This window comes from Ceratosolen solmsi, unplaced genomic scaffold (genome assembly GCF_000503995.2).
Source record: "Ceratosolen solmsi marchali unplaced genomic scaffold, CerSol_1.0 scaffold1, whole genome shotgun sequence".
NCBI classification, from domain to species: Eukaryota; Metazoa; Arthropoda; class Insecta; order Hymenoptera; family Agaonidae; genus Ceratosolen; species Ceratosolen solmsi.
In genome coordinates this window covers 12,332,558-12,356,471 of record NW_011948415.1, presented here as the reverse complement: position 1 = coordinate 12,356,471, position 23,914 = coordinate 12,332,558, and the positions used below count along the sequence as shown (strand labels likewise).

Below are 23,914 nucleotides of genomic sequence, written 5' to 3'. Positions count from 1 at the left end.
TTTAAACACCATTGAAATGCACCAAAATATTATTAAAATAATCAATTAATTTGATAAATCAACGAAACATTTATTATTGTTAAAATTATCCGAAATTGGCAATATCAATATAAGCTAGGAATAAGTGCAGTGCCATACAAATGTAGAAACATTAGAAATATATTCTTGAAAAACGATTATGTATGCACATGAATTCCACTAATGTTTACTGTTATTTCCAAGCAGAAACTACTAATAAAGATAAGCCTGCATCTTTAAAGTACTAGATAATGATTATATATACATAATCGGAACGTTAGTTTAAAGTTATTTTAAAATCAAGAATTCATGGAGGAATAATCGTATTAAATTGATATTTAGAAGGGGTTAGAATATTTAACCGTTAAAATTGAAATTTCACCTAAATATTAGCTATTGCCAAATAATGGATATCATAAAGCAGTAATTGAAGTTTCTATTGCTTTTAATATAATAAATTTTCCATCACTTGCATGTACCTATCAGTTGAAAAATCAAAAACAAAAATTAAAAACAAAAAACATAAACAAAAAAAAAAAAACAGAAAAAAAAACAAAAAAAAAACAAAAAAAAAAGGTCTCGAATCCATAATTTAATACAAGTTGCATATAACGTTAAGTTAAATATAGCATTGGAAAGAGAGGATATTGTAATATTTCAGTAGTAATTTGTGGGTAATATTTTATTTCTTTTGTTCTCGATTGCAAGAAGTTTTAATAATACCGTAATTAATAAGAGAGTTGCAATATCCTATATTTTTCTGCTTTTCTTTTGCATAAAGGATGCACACGATTATTAATTAAAATTTGATCATGCAATACGTTTGATGACTGTAGGAGGATCCATTTCTTATTCATGATTAAATACGAGAATGCAAATGCTTTCCCTCGTCAAATTTATAATAACTCATCTCTATATACATTACATTTCTTAGTCTTCTTTCTCACTACTGCTATCCTATTTATTTATTGCGCCTTAGAGAGAGAGAGAGAGAGAGAGAGAGAGAGAGAGAGAGAGAGAAGTAAGCGGCATTACGATTGAAAGAAAATTCATCGACTAGGCGATAGACGATAGATCGACACTAATGGGACTTTGTAATAGGCCATGCATTCCAATCAAGGAGATTTTCTTCCTGTGAATGTGCAATAGTGTCATTCACGCGATAGACGAGTAGAAATAAAACCTAGAATAATTTGCAAGAATACGTTTGCACATTAATGAGACTGGCAGCGATGAAAAAACAAAAACAAAAATAACAACAACAACAACAACAACAACAACAACAACAACATCAACAAATAAAACAAAACAAAACAAAAAAGAAATAAGAAAGGAACATGTTATTCATAACAATGTACTCTATGGCATTCATAATTTACGAAAAAAATATAATATTTGTAAAATGGCCAAATATTTTGTATTCTTTCTTCGATTCCATCGAAATATAAAACTTGGCCATATTAATTAAGACTGATTTTCATTTCCATAATGAAAACAAGTGAATTTCAGCTTACATTATTATACGTTGGATTATACGTTCGAATGCATTTTATCGGTGCGTGAAATATAATGAAAAATTCCGTCCCTTTACACCCTCTATGATTTCACCGATACCATCCCTTTACATACTCTACGATTTTACTAGAAATTTGTAAGGGATCGATAAAATAATAACGAAGCGTTAATAAATCGTTACGTTAATTTCATTATTATCGAAAGTAGTTGTCGTTATTATTTCCACGTGATTTCGCTGATCCAAGCGTTTATCCATACGTAGATCGAAAATAAAAGTGATGTATTTTAAAGAGGCAAATAAACTAAAATTCCAGGCCCCGTAGAACAAAATTTAGTTGCGATAAGATGATATTAGCCTAAATTCGTCGACGCATCGTAACGAAATACTATCCCCCTCCCCCCCTCCCCTCTCTCTCTCTCTCTCTCTCTCTCTCTCTCTATTCCTCTCGCCACTTATTCCCTATTACCTACCGACATAAAGTACGCCGTTCAACCTTTATACGTTAGTGCACGGGAGCTCGAAGTGCGACAACCAGCTCCAGGGTGCCACTATTGCTTCGGGTACTGCACCGCGAGGCTCGGACGGCGTGTGGAGGGGGAGGCCTGTCGTGGCCAACGCCCGATTAGCTCAACTAGAGAGCAGAGGCTTTTACCTAGAGAGGAATTTTTGAGTGCGCCGCGGGAAATCCGGTCCTACCCGCGCACTTTCGAGATAACGATTTGATTATGGGCTACTGCCGGCCCCGCACCGCATGGCCTCCGACTCGCGGCTCTTTGTCCCCCACTGTGAGATGATGGCGGGGCGGGGGGCGGGTGGACGGCGCGGGGCGGGAGGGCGGGGGGCGGGGGAGCGCAGTTGAACTTTGGTGCGCGATTCAAATTTCGTGGGCCGAGGCAGACGCGTCGACGACACGACGTTCGCCTGGGGAGCGACTTTTTTCAATTGATCATTCGGACTCCGCTCCTTCCCCCTTCCAGGTCGGCTTCAAATTCTTCTTCCAATTCTTCCAGCATCGTTGTTCCCCCTCGTCCGCCTTTGTATTTCTATCATTCGCATGCACGTCTATTGAGCCGCGAGCCAACTCCTTTTCAGATTTAATCTCCGCTTAAGTGGATAACTGTTACGGGCGCGGCCGGTGAACGCGCTCAAAGCCATGAAATCGGGAGGATAAGGTCCGGGGATCGATCAATTCGCTTAATTATCATGGGAATGAAAATATTTGGAGGTGGGATCGTGTTGTGCTGGCACGTGCCAGCCGCTCGCTTCTCGGTAAAGGGCCGTCGACCGATCGATGTCCATGGTATCCGGAGAAGGCTTATTAGATTGATAGAAAATTTCCGTGTAAACGTGACTATTTGCGTACGTGCCCATACGGTAACTCGCAGAGATTCTTGTTTCAAAGGAATTGTGCGATAGTCCCCTGCGCGGTTCATTCGTCGGATAAGACGATAAAAAAATGCTAAAATGTAAACGAGCCGTGACATAAAATAATATTCAAGCTCAATGCGCAAAAGTATCGCATCAATAAGATACAGGCAATGCTCGGTTATTACTCATTTAACGGCGAATCCAATTATTTCTAGTCAATTTACGATCTTCGAATTGAAAATCTGTCGATTAATATGGTGTTTTTATTATAAAAGAAAAAAGTTCAAATTTCATTGGAATCTTTTTGAGCGTTGCTTCGCTAACTGTGCTCTCAACTGTCGATGAAAAAGGAAAAGATTTTAATGATTAGATAAACAAGTGGCTTAATAATTCTTTAATAGCTGAATTATTTCCTTTCGCTGTTAAAAGAAAAAACAGAGAGAGAGAGAGAGAGAGAGAGAGAGAGAGAGAGAGAAAAAACCAATAAAGATTATTCCCATTAATGATGCTAAGACATTTTTCGTATAATTTGCCACGATAATTTACTACAATAATTTAGCGAAGAAAGTTTTTAGTACTGGAATGAGATTGAGTTCAAAACTTTTCCATCTGAATTATTGAAAAAGTACAGCGTGCAAAATTGTTAAAGGTAACTGTAGTAAAAATATCGCTCGAGCCATGTCAACGTAATAATAAAATAAATATCTAATAGGCAATCCTAATGTAAGCATGATAATAATAATTGTATATTTAATGGGTTAAAATTATTAAAAGTTTTGTCTGTAAGATTCCTTCTCGGTCACCTCTCGAGCCATAATTTCCAACGACAGCATTTAAAGTTTCTTAAATCCCGTTTTCTTAAATAAGGGGACATGAACGCGAGTTTACTAACACTCGGTGTTTTGCGCACATTCCAGGAAACATAATGAAGCGCCTAATAAATCTGTGAAAATTCGAAAGAGCTTATCAAGGTGAGTATTATCGTGCAATAGCGCTTTCACGCGTAATATAACCGGTAAAAAACATATCAAAAATATTTCCACTGACGTCGATGTTTTCGGCACAGAGCGTGTGTCACGAATCTCAAGTGCTGTAAGTCCTGTACCACCGATAAGACAGTTTTGCCTCTCTCGCCGTTTATTAAGCGCCATTAATTGCTTAAAGAGTAGTAGGCGCCGTCATTCGCTAAACTTAAGCCAGTGGATGATTATTGATTGTTTTGAGATTGTTGCATTACTAATGGAAAAAATGGGATACGAGGGTCGGGACACGAAGGATGGACAAAGTCACTTTAACGCTACGACAAACCAATCTTGCATCGATAGTCTAGAGAATTTTATAAAAGTTAACGATTCTTACAATTTTCATTCATAATCACTACGAGCTGCTGATTGCTGTCTAATCATTGGAATTATCGCCCACTACCCACTACCTTATCGGCTTACACGAGTAATTAGCAATTCCTTACATCAATGGATAACACTTTTAAAAAGCCAATCTCGATGAACTCCGTGTTTAGTTACACTAAACAAACTACAACGATTTCTTGTTGATTAATTTCAATCGGCTTTGAGAATTAAGCACTTTATCTCAGATAGATCGGAGACTATTGATTATTATATTGAGAGATACTGAGAAATACTATTCGGATAAATCTTCTTAAGAGAAAATGAGGCTTAATAATAGGACGCTAGGGAACGAGCTGAGGATGCCGATTCGTCAAATAAAAGTCCCGCGTTTGGACAAATTGTTCGATTTATTTAAAATTCCATATTTATGGAAAAGCGCGCCTAAAGCAAATCCACGCAAAATCACATAATTATAAAATAATATATTTTAAACATATCGTTATAAATTACGCGCTACGGGCGTAAAAAGGACTCTAAGCTTCGTAGGCATAATGCGTCCTCGTTATCGATCTAAACTCAACCTTTTCGTCGAAAAAAAAAAAGGAGAGAAAAAACGGAAAAAAAAGAAAAAAAAAAAAAGAAAAGAAAAGAAAAGAAAAAGAGAAAAAAATATTCAATAAATCTTTTTCAAGACGGAATAAATTTTGCAAAGCAGCTTAATGCAAAAAAAAAAACAAAAAATGAAAAAAATGAAAATAAAAGTAGGTAGACTGGAGCGTCGTCGGACGAGAGTCATAAAGCCGTCGCAAGGGAATTTATCCCTCATCGTCGGCAAGGGCTTTTTTCACTTTTTCTCTCGGGCTTTTCCTCGGCTACGCTTCTTCCTTATGTGCGAGTGTAAAAACGCTATGGAATTGAAATAAAGATGAAAATGTCGTGTTCACTTGTCGTTAGGCCGTATGGGCCTGCGCTTGCTTTATCTCGTCGACGAGAGCCCAAGGATTTTAAGGAAGCCTCTCCTCCTCTCACCCATTGCGACAGTTTTCCTCGAGTGTTATTATTTGTACGTACACGATACTTACGCCTCGATGGCGCAAGTATTGTTCACGGCGATTCGATGATGCGAAACTTGGTGAAAGAAAGAAAGGGAGGGGGAGAGGCTTTATGAACTGTAGCCCCCAGGATAATAAGAATGACGTTATTTTCTTTTCATTTTCCAACCATTCGTTCCGTATTTCATTACAAGGAAATACAGGGCGGTGTTTATGGATGTGCAATACTCGCATTATCTTGAGAAAGATCTACTAAGCGTTAATTGCGATGGAAAGATAGGAGAAATGTATGAAACGATGAATTTAGCCTAGCCAAGGAAGTTTATTCATTATTATATTCAGAATTACTCTATTATATTATTAAATTGTATTTAGAATATATTTCGACTAATTTTTATGTAGATATCGAACGATCGAAATGTTATATTAAGAAAATTTAAAGATCCTGGTAATTACGATGGGGCGTGAAGGCCGGAAAATTTTTTTTTTTTTTTTTTTTTTTTTGTACAAGTCACGATAATTTTCTTATGCGTAATAAAATGACAAGAAAATGAAAAGAACTTATTGAGCTTCTTCATCAATGAATGATAAAGCTATCATTTAGCTATCTATAAATTACGATTTATTTATAAATTTTATATGCATTTAAATTAACATGATCTATACGCTCGTTATGTTGTGTTATGCTTTAAACGTACGTGTGTATTATTACTTTTATGCATAATCTCCGAGTAGAATATCTAGTTTAAGTAACAGCAAAATTAATTTACCATAATAACTATAGGTATCATTATAAAATTTTGTTTGAAATGTTAATTGGAAACGCTACTTAACAATTTATTCATACGATGTAAAAAGATTCACTTTTACTTTTAACAGAAATCATACGATACTCTCATATTTACAAAACTCCGATCTCGAAAACTACCTCGCACACTATTTTTTTCCATAGTAAACATAATAGGCAAAAAAAATTTTCTACATTTACCCGAACAGTTATCTATCATAATCTAGCAAACACAATATAAAGTAAATAATATAAAAATTGTTCGTAAACGGCATTTAAACTCCAATAACTCAATTGACCAAATTCCAATCGATTTTCTTAAAATAATTTACCTATTTTAATGACACAATTAAATTCCTTAAAGCACGATAAATTCCTTTGGTAATTGTATTATGTATGTATTAATATCAAATATTGGAAAATTCGCTTTTATCTTTCACACGAATGCAATTCATTTTAACATTATTTCTCCAGGCCTATTCAGAGAATTAAACGCACTACTTTAAGGAACGTAAAAGTATTTTGTCCCATAACTTTCATAAATTATCGAGATTAAGGTGAGATTTCGATTAAACCAACAAATAACCAATCAGACATTACGCTATTAATCGTTTTAATCGAGTTCTAAAATAGCACGCTATGCAATCTAATTGCTTGCATAAAAAAATCAATTGCTCTTGCACCTAGAAAGTAGCCTCCCTCCTTCTCTCTCTCTCTCTCTCTCTCTCTCTCTCTCTTGTATGCTTGTGCATCTGGTACGGTGCAACGTGGAAGAATTTATAGCTCAGCCAGGCGTTTATGTGCATCGTGAAAATGAGGAACCGCATAATCCAACAGTAAAGCCTTGTCTTTCCGAATTCCGGGGTGTACGTAGGCGAAGCCTATACACGCTGGAAGAAATTTGTTACGCGTACTACTTAGACATTGTCCTGAGTCAGCGAGGCAGTTCCAACTCTAGCTCGAGCTTAACCCGATTTCCTGCGACGCGATAATCAACTCGTCTTTCTTTATTCGCCGTCTTTTTCACCTTACAAACGACGAGCTCCTCCCCGTGTCTTATATTCTCGCATGCGCGCCCTGCCCGCGGAGAGAAAATGTCAACGGCCTCGTGCATGATACGTCTCCTCAAACCACCACCACCACCACCACCACCACCACCACCCTGACGCTCGAGATGTGAAATTTTTATGGGCGACGATGCAGCGCCAACATCCGTTCGTCGATGCACGTATAAACTAATGCCGACTAAATATAATAAAACGAAACGAAAAAAACAAAACGAAAAATCAGAGAATCAAGAAGCTGCCATAAATTATATAAAGCGAGGTCGGACTATAATTTCACTGAATTAAAAATCATTTTCTTAAATTTTGCCTGTGCGCGTGCAAACGCCATTGCGTAATTAAAGCATAAAACGCATTCACTGAATTGCCGTTGGATTAAAGAACCGCGAAAGAAAAACGGCATCGCCACTCGATGACGTGCAAATTAAACCGTACGAACGCGCCAATAACCCCGTGTACACCACCACCGCCCCACCCCCTACCTCCCTCCGTCCCACCACACCTTCCACACACACACACACACGCACACACACACACACACGCACACACACACACACACGCACACACACACACACACACACACACACACACCTTCCACCAAACACAAACAGAGGAGTTCGCGCGACACTTGGGAGCTCATGCGAAACCGCGATTGCACGGACGATTCCTTTCGATTCTTTCTCTCGGCTTTCCAGCCCCCACCCCCAGCCTGGCCAACGCCAACCTCTTAGTAAACGTCTTCCAAGATAGATGAATCCGCCAGATGAGCGTACAGGACAGTAGGTCAGGTGTTACGACCGTAGGACAAAGGATGTTGTATGCATGGGGTCTGATTAAGGTGCCCAGCAAAGCATGAAGGAAAAAAGAGGGGCATTAACGGGCCCGCTGATGCCCACCTTCCACCTGCGTCGCATGAGTAAAATGTTCGAGGCGCTTCCCCACAGGTCGCTTATTTCGTCGCACTGGCCGTACTTCCTCCTCCTTTCATTCTCCCCCTCAGAAAAGAAATTGTCGGCACCCGTATGCCATTGAAAGAGCTTGTATTAACGAACGACTTATTTCTCCTCCTACTCCTCCTTCTCCCCCTCCTCCTCACCACTCGATCGCGTATATTCTTTGACTTTGTTGGTAGCGGGCCGAATAACGTGAATTGACATTGTTTTATCTACAAGCATGGCGCCCCCGCACCTGACAATTTTCAATGATAATTTAACCTTGGTATCTGCATTAAACGAGTCATGAAGGATTGTGAGAGCCAAGAGGATCGAAAATCAATATCGAAACGTAAGACTAAGATGTGATTTCGAAGCCGTCTGGGCGGTGAACGCGAAGCTAGCGAATCTCGAAGGATAATGCCAAATGGGATGTATTAACGTTGGTCGGCATGTTCGACCCGATTCCCATTAGCCAATGTACACCCACGTTACAAGTATTCGAGTCGAATGTCGAGTGCCGAGGCCCCGGGGTCGAGCATTTCGGCGTTTCGGTCGGCGTTTCGGTCGGCGTTTCGTTCGGCGTTTCGGTCGGCGTTTCGATCGGCATTTCGGTCGGCATTTCGGTCGGCATTTCACCTACTTTGGGCCGCGCGTTCCAGGATATCGCGTTTCGTCACACAGTGTCTCGTGACATGTATTGACGGCTCGCTCAATAGTAACAAGATGCAGACTGACGGCCGCTCGCGCTAACAAGTATTCCCTCGAAGAAGCTCGTTTGTACGGATGTTGGTTTATAAAAGGTACGGAGGGGGAGCGGGTGTGCGAGTACGAGGAGTCGCAGCACCCCGTAACGACAGGTTGCGCGATCAGTGGGTACACGGGCACATAAGGATGCGATGTGCCGTGACGAATGATTTTCGGGCCTTCTCTCCTCTCGCTTTTCTCTCTTAGGATTGGCCTTGGGTCGCGGTGCATTGTTCGGCACAGTCGGCTACGCTATTGTCGGTGAGGCTCGGTGAGGCCCGGTGAGACGGAATTCGATATGAGTCATGGGAATGCCCGAGGCGTGGAAGTTTCGTTCGACGGAATTGTTCTATTCTGTCAGGGCTTGTGCTAGGCGAGCCACTGAATTTTCCCGATGCATTACATTCGTTTACGACTACGCGCGCGTATTATCTGGCTTACGATACGTGCCGTAGAAAGTTGTTGAAATTGTGCTGAATCCGTGCCGATTAAATTTCTGGTGTAATATCGAGCGCTCTGGAGGTTGGAGTGCTCGAATATTTTTGAAATTTGTCTAGGGACGCGTCTGCGCTCGGTTATTTATTGTTGTTTACGCTATCGATATTTAAGCTATCGTCGTTACGACTTTTCACACTTATGCTTACACACGCGCGCGCACACACACACAATTGAATGATATTTATATGGAGCGCATCATATCGTCTGGGCATTTTTTTTTCTCATTCGAAATATAATAATACTTACATCTTTCGATCGCAGCATGTTCTTATCACAGCTACTTACGATAAACAGACAAGTCCAAGATAATCTCTCCTCGTAAAAACATAAAATTAATATTAAAAAAAAATTGAGTCACGCTAGACTCGACTAGACGAGTTGGATGCTCAACCATTGATAGCATTAAGAACTAATCTCGGTGAAAATTTATCCTTTGAAATGCGATTTTCCATCCAGTCCCAATTAATCAAGGATTTATTAGCGCAACTATCAATAAATAGATTTATTGATGAAATTATCGATCGCATTGAAGTTTATACGGCTCGAAGATCGCGCTCTAGGAGGCAGGACCGTTGCAAAAAAAAAAAAAAAAAAAGTTTAGCGAAATAATGTCGTAAATTTAATGTTTCTAATAATTAAGAAACTTTTTCCGAGATAACAATTAGATATACTATCGAAGCAGCATTATGCTTTAAAATCACGAGTCTAACTACTATTATCTACTATTACTACTATTATTAGGCGATGCGCGCTTGTACATAATGTTAGGCATTATGTTAATTAATGGCTACATTAACGGGTCAAGATTAAGTAGCGGAATTAGGAGGATCGATGAAGAAGGCAAGAGATCTGGCATTATTGCAGTTGCTTTCGTATGCGCGAGTTATGGGCACAGCTGGAAACTTATGCAATTGCGATTCGAGCTATTCCTTCATTTTCGTAAGCTGTGACTTAATAATCACCACCATCTCGTGGTATCTTAGAACACATTGAGGGTCGAAGCATTACGAATGATTCGCCAGTTTTTCATATACCATTTTTGAGTAAGTCCGTCAGTCCGTCTGTCTGTCTCTCTGTGCATGTGTGCTCGCTCTCGCGTGTTCGTTTTTTCGCATTTCGAAGACTTTTCTAGCAAGCATTGCGCAAAGGGATATGAGCTTTTAAAAAAATTTAAGCTAAGAAGATCCGCGTTAGCTGGTAGGCTTACGGTCGGTAGCCAGCGAGTGGCGCGCGTCCACCACTTACGTTGTTTCTCACATGAAAATACAATTCGCCGTACGATAACTCATTCGTCAACGCGCTTATATTACATTTTTACCATCAATGCTCATTAATTGCATGACTGTGCGGGCGATAATCATATCTCACGACCAAGAGTTATGACAGAATATAAAATTGCTCGACCCTTGTCGGCTTATCCGTCTATTACTTCCACCGACCCTTCTTATTTACTTGGCGTTACGTGCCGATTCGCATCACTAGTTAGGATTTGTTTAATTAAAAGTGCAGTACGGGAGAGTGCCGGGAGGAATAGTTCTGATCGCCAAGGCACTTCTCAATGAATAACGAAGGTCAAACGAACGGACAGTTGGAAATTGTGAAATACATTTGGTTTTTCATATATATCTCGTAGCGATTCATGCGCTCGCACCTACGTATCTTATCATCTTAGTGTGGAACTTTTCATTTTCCGCATTGTGAAACGGCTCGGAACGTCGAGCACGATATTCGCGCGATATAAAAAGAGAAAAATTTTTTGTTATTTCGTCTGATTAGGATCATTATTATGAAACATAAGGTCGACACAAGTTTCGAAATTGACAATGTGGCAGGATTGGGCTACGGATTAATTACGCGTGAATTAAATAAATTAAACAACGAGGCAATAATGAAAATCCCGTACATCGCTTGGGCACACTCTGTACTTTGATTATCAACAATGTTCGACGATAATACGGTAAATCAATCTAAGCATAATCAACCTAACGCAACTTTTATCGCAGTTGCGCCGAACTAATCCCCATAGCATTGTGCAACAAAAAGGCTTTTACTTAATTTACTTGAAATGCAAGATGCGCCAGAACAATCGGTAGAGATATGTGATCAGGCCATTATCATCTTACGTGTTTTTAAAACACGTGCGAACGGGGGTGGGGGTGGGTAGGAGGAGGGCCGAGTCGAGTAGGATTAATGCAACAGTGCGCAAACATAGGCAGGCGCGCCAAAGAGCCACCTCGAGAGCGCTTTGGGAGATCCCTGAAACTCGGGAAAGGAGGAGGATGCCAGCGATGGTGAAACCTCTACGGATTAGCTCGAATTGTCGAGCGAAGGAAAGCCGATTACGCGGCCCCGGCTGAAGGCGAGCAACCCGAGCCTTCCGGCGATCAGCGGACGACCGCCTCCGTCTGGGGGACCGGGAGGTGGGGTACAATACTTACGGTGCCAAGAACAAGCGGCGAGAATAATAAGCGCCACGGTTGACGAACGCGTATGTGGGTTACCGGCACCCGCCGCTGCTAAGGCGATTTCACGCGAACTCACGCGGGGTTTCTAATTGGCGCGGGCGCATGCGCCCGACTTGACCTAGCAGCGGTCTGCCTTGTCGGTCGAGGAGCTTGCGACTTTTAACACCGATAGCCGTGAGATTGCCGCGTGCTTATCAATATTGTCCCTCTTAAATGGCACGAAGACCCAATTTCCCGAGTCAATTTATTTACTGTTAATTACTGTTAGTTACTGTTATTTACTGTTTATTTACTGTTAAATTTAATTACTGAAAAATAATTCATCCCTTATATTACTTAGTGGACTCGTTCCATAGTCCGTGGTCTGATGACACGCGGGTGAGATGATTGAGTGTCGTCATTGAGATTATTGGATTAATCACTTTTTCATTGTATTCATTATCCAAACTATATAAACGATTTAATCATTCAATAGGTCTCTAATGGTCACCTCCGTCGATGAAAATATTTTTTACTTTCATCGTAATCAGTCTGTGAAATATTCATTCTTCAAAGCCCACTAAGGCCACGAGTATTTCAGCGTATAACGTTAAATAAAATGCACTAATGGATTATTTTAAAAAGTATAATATGCTTTATAATGTAGCCAGAGGTTTCCCTTAAAAACAATAGATATTAAAAAAATTTCTATGTAATTGTCGAGAAAACGTGAACTATCCGAAGTACAGTAAAATTAGCGAAAAATATAATAAAAAATACATTATATATCGGATATCCCATTTCACAAATTGTTGAAATACACAAGTTTTTAACAACATTGTTCAACGTGTATGTAAAATTTCAAATTGGCGCCTAGATAATCTTTAATTTTCTACGTCAATTTTAGCAATTTATCATTCTTCAGAAAATTATTATTTATCCCATCAAACTTCGTATAAACATAGAAAGTTCCATAAGTATAATATCGATTAATTTATCATCGCGACGATTTACATTAAAATTCAAAGACAAAATTATAATTTGTAGATTATTTCGATAATATTTTCTTACGACTTATAAGCACTTGGAGCTGCTTAAATAGTTAAACATTCTATACAATTCCAGGATAATCATTCTCTTGATAATTTACATAAGATCGGCGTGATTCATCGCGCACATCCACAACTCCGATAATAAAATGTCTGCAGGATGAACGACTTTTTAATTGTACGCGCGAAGAAGGACACGGACAACGAGTACGGAAAATATACGCGAAACATTGAAATGCCGGTGATGTGCTCTGCGCACCTTTGCGTGATAATTATAATAATCGCTCTCGTGTTTGCGCGATTCTTGCACAAAAATTTATTAGCGAAGGAAGCGATTCATACGGTCTTAAGTGGCGAATAAAAAGGAAAAGCATCGGGTAGACGGCATCACCAGTCCGTGTCTCCTTTTTCAATTCGTACGTAAGCGCGTTTCGTTTTTCGTCTTATCTTCCACGGCTCTTCCACTTTCATTCGGAAAATTCATTACGGCAACAAGCCTATCGCGTTTGTGGCAAGAAATTTCATAATTACTACTTTTATCGAGCCTACGTACTGACCAGAATTAATAAAATAATTCTCCTCAATTATAATATTAATAATTATAATTGTAATAATAGCGTTTGCATTAATTACATATATTGATCCGGCGATAAATAAAATTTTGAAAATTATCACTTTGATTAGCTATTTGTTACAAGGGTCAACTCTAACATTACACAAGGTACATTGGAATTTGTATTCTTATCGATATGATACATGGCATATGGCAATAATTTTCGGCATTTGTTGAACGATTAAGGTAATTAGACTGATAAATTTCTGTAGAAACATAAAATATTATTCAGTCACGAGTAAAGGAAACTCGATCCTTTGGTAATTAGTGTTTTAATAAGAGCTAACTTGTTTGATAACTTATTTCTTTCTTTGTTCAACACATTGCAAATAATGTAACTTCGATGAGTAAAAGTTACGACTTTCTATCTATAAATACATTTACTCGGATTTTACGATTAAAAACAAACTATAAAAGTTATTTTTCTTGTTCGTGTTAATAATATAATTTTTAAGCCCCAAATGGCCGAGCAAACAACATTGCCGAACGAATCTCGGCATATCTTAATAAAACGATAGCCATTGTCATAAGTTTGTCAAATAATTTTAGTTTCTTTTATTTCTGATGCGCTTCTCTTGTGATTACGTAAATCCAGATAAATTTGAATAATTGATTAAAACTTTTCGCCAACGACATTATATAAGCGAAATTAAGTGAAAAATATGCGCTTAACTCTTTTATTTTCCATAAAAACGCGTCAAAACAACCAATAGTATACAACTTTTAAAATGCTAATATTTTATGAATATGAATTTTTTGCCGTTGATAATCCAATGAATGCCGACTACTTTTAAGAAATAAATGTTTTTCGCAAAAATACAAATATTATTAAAATAAGCTGATAAATGTTAAAGTATTCCATCTTTTACCAAATGCGTAGCTTTTACATTAAAACCCCAACGATAATGGGATAAGAATTAAAAGAGAGATAAAAATTGACTTTAAAATATTGAAAATCTATTAACTTTCCAAAGCCTAATATTAATAATATTCAAAACAATCAACATAAAATATTATTATCATAACAATTGCAGTAGAACTGACAACTCGAATGTGTCATGATACTTGATATTATGTGTACATACCGAGAAAGAGGATAGAATATCTAAACTATCAAAATCGTAATTGATTATATTTGATATATTATTGTTTATATGAAAAATACTTGAATGCAAATAATTCAATTATTTTACATTTAATAATGTTTAGATTTAATCGAAAATTCTCTTATGGTTGATAACGAATAAATATTAATTTATTATATTATATAGTTAATTAACATTACAATATAATATACAATATACTGTAATAAATATAATTTTATTATATTCCTATTTTTTATCAGAATGATGCGTATTATAAAATTCAATTAAACAAAAATATTCAATTTGTGCAATAGTTCTTTTAACTATCCCACAGATACTTTTTTTATAATAATTCTTATATCTTTTCTATATTATTGATATAAATGATTGCATGCGATTGCGACTTGTCCTTTTTTTAATTTTACAATATTAAAAATTTTTGCACACTCGTTTGTTATAAATTAAATGTTTAATTTACCAATATAATTTATCATAAAAATTATACGAATTAACATAATCATTATTAAAAATTATACTCTTTGACTTTCAAAAACCTGTATATTTCGGTATGTGTTTAACGAACGAAACAACTGACAGGTTTATTATATAATAAAATTAGATAACAATTAATACAATAAATACAAGTTAGCGAAGCTTATTTTTGTAAGTCAGCGAATACTAAGTACTTGGTTATTTATTATGAAAATTTCAATTAGACCTTCTTACATTCTCTATACAGCGAGCAATAATTTTTGGCAAACTTAACGAACTTTAACAGCAACTTGTGCGTTATAATAAATAAATGATAGTAAAGTATCTGTGATTAATTTTTCAAATATTTTGTATGGCAAATTCAGCAAGTATAAGAAAAATTTTGAAAGATTTTGATTATACGCCAGTAAGGATGTTTCTAAACAAACGATAATCTGCCCAAGTTTTTATAACGAAAATGTTTTGATAGAAATACTCTATTATGTAAAAATTCGTATCTTCCAAAATTCTATCCAAAAAAATAATGATATGGTTTTATCATTATCATAGCCATCATCATTATCATTATAATAATAATAATTATTATTATTATTGCTGTTGAAAATCATTAATATTATTATAAACATTGTACGTAATTAATTACATAATTTATAATTATTATATTATTAATTATTAATTATTACTGTAAGCTATTGTATTTGTTGATTTTAATATACAATGCTTAATAAAGCCGTTAATGCGATAAGAGAAATTTTTATAAATCTTATAATAATTTTAATCGATTGCTTATGACGATTTAATATTGTTATCGATAGGAAAACATAATAAATTTAAATCACACAATCGTTTACTTTGAGGCTGAATATTTTGAAAATCAAACATAACTTTGTATAGTTGAAGCTATCGTAGGATGAAAATCAAATTCGTCCATCGAGTTTTTCCGATAATATAAATTTGTACAGATTATAAAGTTTACTCGTTACCAATAATATAGTTAACGTTAAATTTGCAAATTAATTAATACTTATTTTCAAAATGAAAATAATAGTAATTGTAGGCTGTGAAAATTTTGTCCATTTCATTATTAATTAGTATTATATTATTTAAAAGGGAAAGTCAAGCAGGTAACGTGAGTAATTAATGTTAAAGTTTCGTCAAAAGAGAAATTAATTTTCCTATAGAGAAATTTTGATAACTGACTCGAGTATTCCGATTAAATTGTTTAGAACTAGCAGCAACTCTTTAAACCTATAACTCCGTTATCGATTTTATTATATATTTGCTTATAATCTAAATGAAATTTACTCAATCGACAATAGCGTCTTGATCACTCATCGCTGTTGCTCGATACCGATTGTTTGATTTAATAAGTTTTGAGCAACTGGAATGCAAGGCTTACATTATGTTGCAAAAAAATTTTTTTTTTATCTCATTGACGCGCAATTGACGTCCTTTAATACGACGATCCCAGCAATAACGATCCGATCCCGAGATAAAAATAAAGCGCACGACGAGGCAATTTTCAAATCGTCCTTTCCTCAAATCTCGTCCGAATTAAAGTCCATCTAATTAGCCGACAAAATCAATTGCAACAGTCGGCTATTAAGAGCTGCCTAGGTGGACAAATTTTCAATTCCCCATGATCTTCTCGTACAACTAGTTGCAAAACAATCTTCTACACGTCGCTTAAGCCCATAGCCGAGATTATTAGAAGTCGTCTCGTTAATTGGGAGAGTCCCCGCACGTTGTACGTATAAATCAAAGCAAGTTTCACCGGATTACTCGTGATTACCATTAGCGAGCGCCGTGGCTGGATAATTCCACTTTGTTCGCGGAATTACGCGATGGCCCTCGCGTTCGCCCATTATCGTCGCGCGCTTAGTTACGCAAAACGTTACGATATCTCACTTTACCCCGAACCCAAAATCCATCCTCCCGCGCTCGTTCTACGTCGCCAATTCCCATGGGCTTTAATTCCCGACGACGTTCCCACCTCGGGAACCAAGCCGCACGCATCCGACCAAAATAGAATGCGACGGGCGGGAACGACGACGGCGTCGGGGGCCGGGAGGAGGATGGGATGGGTTGCGACTGCATTTGACAAGGAGGGTTTGGGGGCGCGAGCCAATAAACCGATTGAGTTCGTGGAAGACGGGTAGGAAGTACCCTTCGGCCGTACCTGATTTCATAAGGTTTGGCGGTGGCAGCGACGGCGGAGACGGCGCTTGGACCCCTTGGGGTATCTGTACCTGCGCGGAAAATTAAGTGCCGTAGGAATGCCAGGCTGATCTCTCGACTCGTCGTACACGAGTACGACAACGGTCGAAATTGTGGGGCAATGGTTAAGGGGCTGGGGGAGCGGGGGGGGGCGTCGCTTTCTTGAGAACTTTCGAATGCGCTCGGGCACGTGAAAGGTATTTGACGTGCGTCGCGCACCGGAATCTGCTCCGACGGCCGGTAACCGTCCGGATAATCGCAACTACCTCACCGCATTGAAATATTCTTTCACGTTACGGCGGCCAATCGCCGGATGAATGAAGAAAGAGAGAGAGAGAGAGAGAAAGAGAGAGAGACGTTGGAAACCAGCCGGAGCCCATGCCCATTCAATTCAATAACTTACTTCCAATCGAGCGTACTTTATGGGATGAGAATGAGAACACTCGCGTACCTTCGATACAAATATCGAGTATTCATGGTTTTTCTCGTTCCTCGCGGCAAAACGATGTACCTAGGCGCGTCACTACGCGGCCACTGGTACGAGGAAGGGCCGGTTTCTTATCAGCCCGAAAGGCTTTTCCCTCGATTAGCATAAAGCGTCGATTAGCCTGTGACGGAAGGGCTGACGAGGCAAGCTCGCGAAATGGTAACGGCCCAAGAGAAATGCCCCGGGGCTGGAGTTGGAATAAAGATCGCCGCGGCTCGTAGTGAGGAAGGAAATGGCCGCGGACTCGCCGTTACTCGAGCAACCTCGGATTCAAAACAAACGGCAGCCGCCACGCAAAACACGACGTCGGACGGCGGCTCGCGAGTGTAAAGGAGGAAAAGTCAGGCGCGAGCGAGCGCACGGGGACGTAAATATAAGAGGCGGTGGTATTTTTCGCAAGGCCTTCCTCTTGAAAGATATTCGCGCGGACTTACGATGAATGTATGCGAGGGGAAAGGCGACGGAGGTCTGTGAGAGGAAGGGGTCGACGGAATAGAGGAGGGCTGCTGCGCGCCTCTGCCGTGCGCTTTGTGCGTGATTTTTCAGGCGCTCTAAAGGAGCCGACGACCGCTCGAGAGCCGACCGAGGAGGAGGAAAAGGAAGAGGACGTTGAGGAGGAGGTGGAGGAGGTGGAGGAGGTGGAGGAGGTGGAGGTGGAGGAGGAGGAGCAGGAGAAGGAGGAGGATGAGGAGGATGAGGAGGCCAGCAGAGAAAAGATTCGTGATGCACCAAGTCCCTTGTCCGTCCGGGTCAAGGAACCTCGATCACGAAGAAGGAGGAGGTGATGGAGGAGGAGGAGGAGGAGGAGGAGGAGGAGGAGGTGCAGAAAGAAGAGACGGAACATGAAGAGGAGCAGAAAGAGGAGGAGACGAAAGAGGAGAAGGGGGAAAAGGAGAAAGAGGAGGAAAAGGAGGAAAGGGAGGAACCTTTTAATGGAGAGCCGGGCCCAAGTGGTGGAGGACGTTGCGTCGCGTCCCGGTAAATTAAATCGCTCGAAATAAGTCGTCGCGACTCCTGTAAATTTGTCACCGTCCGCGTAATTGTCGAGAGAGCCTGTAAGGACACGATTACAAGAGCAGAGCTGCTGTCGAACACCGAGGACCTGAAGGAGCACCAAAGATTTTTGCTATCGAGGAAATCGATTAGACCAGAGATCGTTAGACACTGTACGGCGGGACGGTTCGGATGACTTTGGCACGTAGCATTCGTCCGTTCGTCTCGAGACTCACCTGCGACGACCTGCAGCGTAGCACGCATCCTTGCTTCCTAGTGCCTAGGCTCGGTCTACGTAGCGCAGATACCGCTTGTTTCGCGCGTCTCTCGGTATCGGCGTCGCTCAGGTGCGGCGACGCATCCTCGTCGCCCGAGCCCCGCTCATCGACGGCGTTACGCACATAAACTCCGATCGACACCCGGTCGCTCCTGCAATACGTTCGTTTGTATACGAAGCCGAGCCAACGACTTTCGAAACAGTCCGCGTAGCTTCGTGGCGACGGCGCCAACTGCTCGCTTCGGACCTCTGAGGTAAAGCAGCGGCGGTAGCGGCGGTAGCAGCAGCGGCAGCGGCAGCGGCGGCGGCGGCGGCTGCGGCGGCGGCGGTGGCGGCAGTGGCGACGTCGATGGAAGTGGTGGTAAAGGTGGAGGTGGAGGTGGAGGTAGATATGGAGATGGAGGTGGAGGTATATGGCACACACACGGTGAGAGGCGTCACCGCGGTGGTCGTCGTGCTGCGGCAGACACACACGCGCGCGCGCGCGCACACACACGGCCGAGGGAACCTGGAGAACGCCGTAGTTACTGCCTCTCGAGCTCTTTACCTTTTGCTCGAGAGGCGACACCTCTCCCTTCCTCCCTTCCTCCCTTCCGTCGCCTCGGCCGCTTCTACAACCACCCCTCCTCCTCCTCCTCCTCCTCCTCCACAAAACCCTGTCGCCCCACCATTGTCTTCGTCACTGGCCCGCTCTATTCTGCGGAGGTAGTGCGAGCTCTTTTCCACGCGCGTCTTACCTTCTTTTCTCGGCCGTGGGTGCGCGACAGCTATTTTTCTTTGTGCTCGTGCTTTACCCGTTTTTACGCGCGCCGGGACCCCGTTCGTTTTATTTTCAGGATAAATTACTCTCCACGATATTTGAACGGCTCGGCCAATAGTGTTCTAGAGATTTCTTAAGTCCCAGTCAAATCATTTACGGTAAAAACGGCTGTTTAGCGTTCGTTGCCATTAATTGAATTAACGTTGAAGAATTAGAAAAGAGATGGTCGCTACAATTGATTTATTAAGAGCGAGCAATCAATACGTATGGTGCGAATAAACATTATTTTAAAAGATTTAACACGAGTGCTGATAAGGATATGTCGCATTATAAAAATATTTTCTGATATAAAAGACCGAAAAAAAAAAACTGCTTTTCAATCGCCCGTTATTATGAATTAAACTACTATGATAAGTGGTTACAAATTATGTTATTAAAATTATATGATAACGTGACTAATTGGCTAGCTTTTGTTTTAAAAAACGGAGTTCAAACAAATTTTTGATGAACAATGGACTTTAATTCAATTGGATACAAACGAAAAATAAAATACTCGATAATGGCTTAATATTCTATATCGAGTCCTATGTTAATACAAATGTATCCAATAAACGTGTGCGACATTATAAAGAATATAATAAATGTTAATTGTTGGCAAATGTCTAGTCAGTGGACACGAAATTTCGTATAAACGAATTTTTTTTTATAAAAATAAATACAGCGACAAAGGTAATCAAGCTGATAATAAGATACTGGGGCGAGGGAAAACTCTTGAATATTCAAATTGTGTTGTAATAGGGAATTTTACGAGATTACTTATTGAATCGTGGAGGTTGGCGGGGGGGAGGGGGGGGACGCAAAAACGATACTAGACTATTTATCGGTGATAAACTATTGGCAATATAAAATCGGCATTATTCGGTGTCAGGATTTGGGAAATTTCGAATTTATTAATTCGATTTTAATAAAGACCGGATAGTGAGAAAAATTAAAAAGAAAAAAAAAAGAAAAATCCTAAAGAACAATTCGCTATACATATAATTTAAAATATTGTTGTAACAATAGTGGCAACCCGAATGATCGTTTCAAATTTCAATTCTACTTCGGGCCAATAGCAATTACTTTAACATCACTCTAAAATAAGAATCGAAATTCTATAATGATAATGATAATGATAATAATAATAGAATTTATCCGTTATTATTAGTTCTTTGCATTATCATACACTAGCTACGCACACGCTCATGCATCGAGCTAGTTGATTAAAATTAAAATGAAAAATTCAAAGCCAGTAACTCCACCCGATTTTTAATTTTACCGAAGAATCAATGACTCGTTAATGTGAAATGTTACAGGCTCGCGCGGAAGGTCTCGTTCGTCACAAACGCCGCTCTCCCCATTCGTTACAATACATTATTCACTGAGCTCCTTTTCAACTCCTTCGTCTCTGGACTATTTATGCATAGAGCAGCGAATCCTCAACAAAATCTCGCTTATTCGCGCGGGACGAAAGTACGGAGTGCACCTCGTTGCTCACGGGCCTGAAATTCCATAGACAAGAATAACAGTTAGCAGAGAAAAGTACTAGCCACTATGTTGCAGTATGAGCCACAATAGTTGTGTGGCGTTTTGTGGTGTTTCAGGGATGAAGCCCCGTGAGTTTACTCTTTTCTTTACTGAGCGTCCGGCTATAGTTGGTGATTGGGGCGGGGTGGGGGATGGGGATGGGGATGGGGATGGGGATGGGGGGGAGGGAGGGAGGGAGGGAGGGAGGGTAAGGTGAGGTGAGGTGAGGTGGTAGTGTCTGTAGATAATGCATGCTTTTAAACACTCAAAGACCCGGTTTTTCCGTGCCTCCGACGTATTCTTCGACTCTCGCTTTAGCTTTCTTCGGGTCTGTTGCCGTACAAAATACTTTTTACCTCGGAGTGAAGGGGAGTGACGCTGCGTAGGCCTCGATCACTTACAGCGACTTGTGGAGTAACAGCTTCGAAAGCTTACGCGCTTAACTTTAAAAGCGAATCCTCGTAATAATAAGAGTGGAGGCAGATTTTCATCCTATTTTATTTTGCTAATAGAAATTCTTGTTGCCGAGATTCGTTTGTAATCGTGTCGTATTGCATCGACTTGTTGTCCTTCCCTCCCTCCCCCCCCCTCCCAATGCATTTACATCTATTATATTTTGCATTCATCCAGCCAGTCAACATCTCTTTTCTCGCCTGACAAAGTAATTCGTAAAGCATAATGCTAAAGTACATTAAATAAATTTAATTAGACGATGCGCCGCATAGCCGCCGAGAAGCCTTTGAAGAAGTAAGCTGATAAAGTGTTGGATATCGTTAATCAAATTCGCTTGTAATGAGGCTGAAAGGAAATATTAGGACGTCGCCTAAATTTGGCATACTTTAGCTCAAGCGGCCATTAACGATACTTTGCGCGAATATTATTTAATGCGTTCGATTAACTTACGCGATCGATAAAATGACGACGCATAGAAGGAACGACCTACTGAATGAACGAGGCTGGTTAAAAAAAAAAAAAGAAGAAGAAGAAAAAAAATAAGAAAAAAAAGAAAGAAAAAAGAAAGAAAAAAGAAAGAAAAAAGAAAGAGAAGAAGAAGAAGAAGAAGAAAAGAACATTCCTAGTCGCGAGCAAACATTGTCAAGAATTCATTCGGCAATAGCCTGACGAATAAAAAATATGGCGAACTCGGGTGAATGAAATTAAGTACGTTCCGAGATGCAGCTAGTGGCTTGGAAGTAACGAGGCGAGTGCGTTTATTCGCAAAAATGCATGGTAGGGGGGGGGGGGGGGGGGGGGGGGGGGGGAAGATCGAACATCCTTGGATGACGCTAGAGGCGGTTAAGAGCGCAATACGAACGCATGTTGGCATACGCGAGGGATTGGCCCGTGGGTTCGCTGTTGTTGCGAAAGGAGTTGAAAAGCGTTGGTCGTAGGAAGGAAATGGGCAAGTCGGCGGAAAGAAGGTGAAAAAGCGGAAGCCCGTTGATAAGGTCTCGCGGGGCCGTTGATTACGATTGCCGCGCGACAGCGATACGTGCGATACGTGCACACAGTGGTGTACTATACGCACACTAACGTAAAAGCGACCGCGAGTGTGTACGTCCGTCGGCCGCTACGAATTTACCGTTTCGATTCTTATCGAGTGGCCGATTTCACAATCTCCGACATTTTTATTTCTTCTTTATTTACGCTTGTTCCATCGTAATGGCCGTAGGCCTCGTGCGAGTCCTTTTCTATGGCTAAGCAGTCTTTGCTCAACTACGTTCGACTATTTCATTTCGTTTTAGTAGAACAAAATGTAATGTTCGTGTGTAAGCGCTAATGATCGCTTTTGAGAATAAAGAAGCCGGTACGAGCGAGAGGCAGCACTTTCTAAATCCTGAATTAATAATATAAAATAATAATAATAAAAAAATAAATAAATAAATAAATAAAAAATAGTTATTTATCGATAGGACGAGTGCGTGCGCGAGACTTGTAATTACGGCTTAACTATTGGAATTATTACGATTATTATTAAGATACTATTATTGTCTGTTTTTGTTTAACAATCATTGGGCTCAATGAAGGAGAATGATGAGAGACTTTTTAAACTTTCTATTGTTGTTCCTTGAATAATTAATATTCACTATAATAATATTTATAACAATATGTGCATTCAATACAGTGACAGCTTCTATAGTTAAATATAGTTATTTAACATATTTTATGCTTGTATTTTAAAAGTACATTTATTTATTTATTTATTTATTTTTTTTTTTTTTTTTTTTTTTTTTTTTTTTTTGCACAATATTACAATACGAGAAACTAGTCTCTTTACTGTAGCGCATGTACTACGCTTAAGTTTTTTCGTACAACCTCAGCTATGTATTCGTAATGACTTTCTTTTCTTCTTTCTTTTTCTCTTTTACAATTGCTGCATAAAATAGCGATCGATACTTTTAATTTTTATTATAATTTTAGTCGCTACATTAATGCAAAGAGAAAAGTTTTTATTAATTAATTTATTTGTTTTTTCAATAATTCAACTTTACTAGTTCCTAATACATCTTACGCTATTTTTCTTGCATTTATTCTATTACTAACTTATACTAATGAATTATATTGCCATTCGATACGCTAGAGCCATAATAGTTCAGTAA

The 23,914-nt window shown here is 39.5% G+C and overlaps 1 protein-coding gene across 1 annotated transcript in view; it reads right to left on the bottom strand.

Moving 5' to 3' along the window:
- The window catches only part of crb (cell polarity complex component crumbs), an 83,363-nt gene extending 64,134 nt beyond the window's left edge, over positions 1-19,229 (bottom strand). Inside the window, exon 1 of the mRNA XM_011508031.1 lies at positions 18,948-19,229. Within this exon, the coding sequence (XP_011506333.1) occupies positions 18,948-18,975 (28 nt within the window). The 5' untranslated portion in view covers positions 18,976-19,229. The remainder of the gene's footprint in view (positions 1-18,947) is intronic.
- Positions 19,230-23,914: the final 4,685 nt, after the last annotated feature.